Here is a 6,414-nt window from a genome sequence, read left to right as displayed (position 1 = left end):
CAGCTTATTTTGCAACGTGCCCTTTGATTGTACCTAACTTGCAACAGCAAAACCTTTCATCTCAAATTCCAAGCTGAGTCAAGCCCATATAAAGTTTACGGAATCTCTCAAGGCTGTTTTCTGAATGCTGCAAATGTTTTAGTAAAATGAATATAATACTGTCAACCCGTAGAGCAGTGAACATAAAAAGCAATTTTAAGTAAAATAAATTTAAAGGTATTTTTGAATAAATTACTGCTTTGTCCATTAGCCATAAAAGCAGTCGTGGCCGAGTGGTTAAGGCGTCTGACTCGAAATCAGATTCCCTCTGGGAGCGTAGGTTCGAATCCTACCGGCTGCGCTTTTTCCTGTAAATTACCGGCATTTTTTTTTTCAGTTTTATATAGAAGTAAAATACACCAATTATATCATCCATTTTGACAAGGTAGATTGAGGTATAAGTTCGAAAAATTTTATTCCAATTTCATTTTAAAATAATGTTACGTTTGTTTACTTCAGTGGATCACTTACTATATATACATACTTAAAGCGGTTTAACGAAGATGACAAGCATATGATCCCTTAAGCAAACAAATAATTTTGGTCTTGGGTTTGAGCTTATTTTGAATTGAACGGATATTATTCTTGTTTGACTTTAGAATAAATGATGCTTATGTACAGCAGAAAAACGGTAAACTTTAACCCACCTACCACCCAATGACAAGACCGCCTTTTGAAGCTTTTTGACCTATATTTTGACAATAAATAGAAAAATTTTATATTAGTATGACGGCACTAGTGCATGTTAGTCCAGAGGAAAACTCTTTAGAGTACGCGTTATTGCCAACAAAGGCAAAAGGAAACTGAACCGTAAACTTTATTACCACATATTACCCTTTGCAGTCTGTTCTCGTTTTGCTCAAAATTTTTCCAATTTAATTAAAATAAAAACAAAATTCAAATTTTTACAAAACCATAAAAAAAAAAATATTTATATTTCTTCAAGAAATGTTTACAAAAAAAAAAACATCAATCAAAACATGCTTCAATAGATTTACAAAAAGAAAAAAAATTAATAAACACAACCGAAGAAAAAACAAAAAAAAGGAAAAACAATTTAAGCACAAAAAACAATAATTAAATAAATTATACAGTATTAAGTATAAACTGAGATATGAGGCAGAACAATAATTCACAGCAAAATATAATACAATGTATTAACGAAAACAAAAAAAAAAAAAAAAAAAAAAAAAAAAGTAGTAATAATTTTCTCCTTCCTTATTTGATATATATATATATATAATTTTTCTTTTCTTCTTTGCAATATTTTATAAGAAAATTCTTCAATTTTATTCATTTAAAATAAAATTGAGATTTTCAAAATATATTTTTTTTAAACTTATGACCAGAAAAGAAATATCTAAACTAAATATTTAGAAAAAAAAAAGAAAAATTTTTATTTTTTTTTGTTCTTTTTTTGTTTTCTAAATAATAGCAGAGTAGAGAGAAAAACAAATGACGGAAAATATTTGTACAAATTAGTTAATTAAACACTACTCAAATATATAACTTATAAGGAACATATTTTTTTTAACTGAAAGCCATCTTTCATGACGTAATAAGTGCTGATATGTTTTTATAACAAAAGAAATTCTAGAATAATCATCATCATATTCTAAATAAATTTCAATACGATCGAAGCACGCTTTGATCATTTTCTCTCCTTTAAAATTAGATAATGAAAAAAAAAAATAATAAAACTATAAGAAAACAAAAACAAAATCAAAAACAAAACAAAATTATTTATATAAATTGATATTAATTAATATGTGAAAAATTAATATTTTTATAATTCTGTTATATCATAGTTAGTATATATATATATAGCAGTTTGTTGTTGTTCTTTATATTGTTATCGTACTTTACATACTTTAAGTGCGTACACGCGCGAATTACATTTAAAATTACACCCTTAAGAAGCGATTGCTTTGCTTACAAATGGAATGAGTTTTGTAAGTGTTGCAACTGCTGGGCGGCTGCTGTTAATGCTGCCGATGAAAGGGTTGACGGTATTTGTATTTGAGTTTTTTGCTGTTGCTGCTGCTGTTGTTGTTGTTGTTGTTGTTGTATTTGTATTTGTGATATATTACCAGCCGGTGTATCTTGCACTTGCGGCATAACTAATTGTGATGATTGTTGTTGCGCTTGTTGGTGTTGTTGTTGTTGTTGTTGTTGCTGTTGTTGATGCTGCAAATTACCATAATTAACTATATTCGGTGAAGTTAATGATGATAAAGAGGTGGTTGATGATGAAGCAGGCCCTAAGCCTACTAATGACTGAGATTTTGAATTACGTGTCAATGGCTTATGATATTTGACAGCATCCGTTGAATGTTGCCATTGCCAACAAGTGCGACAGAAATATCTATTGTTTATATTTATAAATTACGATAAATATGTATGCATGGTATGTAAACCGATATAATACTTACCGGAAACATGATAATTCTCGACAATAATATGGTCCGTGTTGTACACCACATATAGAACATAACGAATCTTCCAGATATGGATCAATTTGCACTTTTTTCGTAAATTTCGCTGTACGTATTTCAATGAAAGCAGCCGACACTGCCTTCATATAAGAGCGATTATTATTAAAAGTAACACGTCCTGAACCAATTGGATATTTGTATTTATCAGTATCGATTCCTACAATTTGTAATAAAAATATTTTTTAAAATTGATTAATTGGGAAAATAAATCGATGTAAGCCAAGTATTTGGAGTTGAATACATGATCTAAAAAAAGCACTTGTTGTCCGATCAAAATAACACCAGACATAATAATGTTTTAAGTATAAGTAAATAATGCATTTCTACCTATACGTCGACATTCATTCATTTTTAATAGTAATAGATGTACGGGGAATAAGTAGGTAAAGGTCTTCTCGTTTTTTGATGGATTGATTACGGTATCATGCGACATCAACTACTGGCAATGGGCTAATGCAACTTTCTGGTAAATCATAGTATAGTTGATTTGTTGCATGTTCTATATATATGTGCAGTTCTAGGTAAATGTATAAAGTATGGATAGAATTATGAAAGCATTGTAAAGTATGGGACTTTTTATCTTCGAATTGCTTTTACGGCATTAATTGGTTTAAATATCACTTTTTCAATAAACTACGGATTTTATAAAAAAAATAAAATGCCATATGGAAACATATCCGTTGAATGTGAAGCTCTACTCTGGACTACTTAACCTAAGTTGAAATTATGATTTTTCACGTTTTTTTTTTTTTTTTAATATTATTTATATGAATGAATGTACATTCATGAAATAAAATTCTATGAATTTTTTCAAAAGATAGCAATACATGAAATAACAATATTCCGGGATCATTATTTCACTCTTATCCTCGCCAACTATGTACATCATAGTTTCTCTTGAATGTTTCGTTCCCTTTACAAGCATTATTCCTAACAAGTTTTCAGTCATTAAATAATAAAAAAATAAAATGAATTTCATCTTGTATGGATGTAGAACTTATGGTTTCAATGTCTTATTCTCTTCTCTTTAAGTAAATTCGTTTTTTAAGAAGAGATTTCATTAGACGAGATTACATGGTCCTACAATGGACTCGTAATAGGTACAATGATGGAATATGTTAGAATAGAAATTTAAAAATGTTTTTTTTTTTCGAGTTTTATACACTGTGTGATACGATCAAAAAAATGGTCAGACTTTCTTATTTATATCTTACGGGTTTTTAAAAAAGTCGAATACGCGCTAAGGCTAGCTTAAGTAAGCTTAAGCTGCGCTAACCGCTGCAAATATTGGCATGAAATTTGACACCGATATCTGTTAGATTGCTGCCAAGAAGCGAGTCAAAAACCTGCATTTATTAGCCTCAAAAGACTCAAAGGCGAGGGCAGAAAGATAAAAACAAAAAATTCAAATCTGAAGAGAAAATTCTTACTTCTTATCACTTTTCCATTTCAATTTTTGCAAGCTGAGAATTGCGGCAACAGAAATGCCAACAAATAGGCGCAACAATGAAGAAGTGAGATTAGATCTCTTTCTTATCAGATTCATTAGCTTAATCAAAGTTCTTTCAACGTTTTCTATGATAAAGATCTTCGGCATAACCACTAAGTTTTGCCACCAATTAATTTCTCTAAACTCTTCAAAAAGTTAAAATTTTTATGATACTTACCTGCGTATACTACGCCATCAAATAAATCGTCCATAATTTTGGCTAAACCCTCGGCAGTTAATTTGCCATGTAAAGCACCCACAAAAACTGTTTTTGTTGGATCCAATTTCTGAGAAGTAGACTTGACATAATTGGAATCGCCAATAAGCCATGGAATTACTTCAACCTTACAACGTAAAAGAATAAGAAGAAATAAATTTTTTGTTGGCCTATTACCGTTTCCATTTAGTTTAGCTAAGGTAATATGAATGTATAATAATTATGGCCGTCGCTTGCACAAACTTACATCTTTAGCTTTAATACGTCGTGAGGAAATTTTAAAATAGAAAATTCCACCATTTTGTTGGTCATCAACTTGGACAGCACAAGCGGATAGTAAAGCCTTCACTTGTTTATCAGATTCGAATATTATGTAAACGTAGCCCTTAGGTTGAGCGGCCTGTTGCTCTTTTCCTGGCCATTCAACTCTGCAAATAATAAATGAGAAATGAAAGCAATAACGCTTACGGTTATTGGGGTTTATAGTGTGTGCTCACTTAATTTGTCCGAAAGGTTTAAAGATCTGTATTAACGATTGTTCACTTATATCCCAAGGGATGCCACCTAGAAAAAGTTTAGGTGAGAATTGATATAGACGATGTGAACGAGGCGGTAATTGGCCACTCCAAGTGCAAGTTGGCTCGCAGAATGCAGCCGAACCGCGATAAAATTTTGCAACACGATCTAAATACGCGTCCGATAAATTGTTGCTGTTACCCGGACTACTTAAATTAGAACTCAATTGATTATTACTGTTAGTGTTATTACTAGTTAAGGGATGACTTTGATGTTGTTGTTGTTGCTGCTGCTGGAGCTGTTGCTGTTGTTGTTGTTGTTGCTGCTGCTGTTGTTGCTGTTGCCAATTTTGTAGCTGTAAAGACATTCTTTTTATTCTTATTGGACGGACTTCCAATAGCACTTTTTTTCTGTTTCACTCCTTTACCTGATTGATAGTATTGTACGTTTGTAGTAAATTATGCAGTAGGGGTACTTGTTGAGGTTGAGCTTGTAACAGCGTTACAGCGTTTAAAGTTTGCAATTTTGTCAGTTCCATGTCAAAAGCCGTTAAAGGCTCTAAGTTCTCCAAATTATGATCATCGAATAAATTCAAACGCGGCGAACTTGTGCCTATATTCATGGATGTCCCGAAATCGGCGGTATCTAATAAATACGATGGTTCGCGTTGTAACTTTTGTTGTTGCTGTTGGGATAATTGCTGTTGTTTCTGTGAATATTGCTGCAACTGATATTGCTGGGTAGTATTGACTTTTGCTGGAATCGGCGGAAATTGTTGCTGCTTTTGTTGATGCTGCTGCTGCTGCTGCTGCTGCTGCTGCTGCTGCTGCTGTTGTTGTTGTTGACTGCAGCCAATATTTAAGAATTTCTAAAAGGAAAATACGCAAAGATACAAATCGCGTGCAAACATAGCGAAATCTCGCAATATTTTGCACTTTCACACTCACCATCATGTCAAGGAGACTATGTTCATTTGATTGATTGCTATTCTGGCTTTCCGGTGATGTTGACCGGGTTGAATTAATACCGTTATTGTAACCATTTTGTAAGGCTAACGATATTGACTCTAATGGTAGACCATTACCTGATGATGAGTTACTGCTATCGCTGCAATATTATAGACATAACGTAGTTCATCTCTTTTTTTTTTTTTTTCTTTTTTTTTCTTTTTTATTGCAATAAGTTTTCTTACAAATAGTAAACAAATTGAAAATAACTACAACGACAACAACAATTGAACAATAATAAAAACAATTGAATGAAAAGGCGAAAGGGGTAAACGAAAGGAAGAAAACTAACGCAAAGAAACAAAACAATGAAAAGGAAACGTTAAGTGTAAAAATGATGAAAAGGGAAGAAAAAAAAAGAAGAAAAGTATATTGGAACAAAATATCAAAACAGAAAGAGAAAAAAAAAAAAGCAAAACGTACAACAACAACAATTTCACAATTAACAATAATTATTACCTGACTAATGGTGAACTTTGAAAAGAGTTATTATAAAGAGATGTGGGCGTACTTGGCGATAAAGGTGCAGAACAATCGAAGCTGATGTTTCTTGGAAATACCTTAAGTGGTGTATTGTTGTGTATTGTTGTTGGTGGTGGTAGTTGTTGTTGTTGTTGTTGTGATGATAGTTGTTGTTGTTGTTGTTGTTGT

The 6,414-nt window shown here is 31.8% G+C and overlaps 1 protein-coding gene and 1 non-coding gene across 2 annotated transcripts in view; one reads left to right on the top strand and one right to left on the bottom strand.

Annotated features, from left to right (window-relative positions):
• The first annotated feature begins 258 nt into the window (after nt 1–258).
• Nucleotides 259–340, top strand: Trnas-cga. Its single transcript has one exon. It is a non-coding gene; the product is annotated as a tRNA-Ser (tRNA).
• A 1,482-nt stretch (nt 341–1,822) lies between these two features.
• LOC119634612 (cytoplasmic polyadenylation element-binding protein 3) overlaps nt 1,823–6,414 on the bottom strand; it is a 60,588-nt gene continuing 55,996 nt past the window's right edge. The window contains exons 6-13 of the mRNA XM_038028863.1: nt 6,223–6,338; nt 5,704–5,863; nt 5,184–5,624; nt 4,738–5,111; nt 4,488–4,668; nt 4,202–4,367; nt 2,472–2,691; nt 1,823–2,404 (exon numbers count right to left, since the gene is read on the bottom strand). Of these exons, the coding sequence (XP_037884791.1) occupies nt 1,972–2,404; nt 2,472–2,691; nt 4,202–4,367; nt 4,488–4,668; nt 4,738–5,111; nt 5,184–5,624; nt 5,704–5,863; nt 6,223–6,338 (2,091 nt within the window). The 3' untranslated portion in view covers nt 1,823–1,971. The remainder of the gene's footprint in view (nt 2,405–2,471; nt 2,692–4,201; nt 4,368–4,487; nt 4,669–4,737; nt 5,112–5,183; nt 5,625–5,703; nt 5,864–6,222; nt 6,339–6,414) is intronic.

This window comes from Glossina fuscipes, unplaced genomic scaffold (genome assembly GCF_014805625.2).
Source record: "Glossina fuscipes isolate IAEA_lab_2018 unplaced genomic scaffold, Yale_Gfus_2 3, whole genome shotgun sequence".
Taxonomy (NCBI): domain Eukaryota; kingdom Metazoa; phylum Arthropoda; class Insecta; order Diptera; family Glossinidae; genus Glossina; species Glossina fuscipes.
The sequence above is the reverse complement of the archived record's forward strand: the minus strand, read 5'-3'. Positions and strand labels throughout refer to the sequence as shown.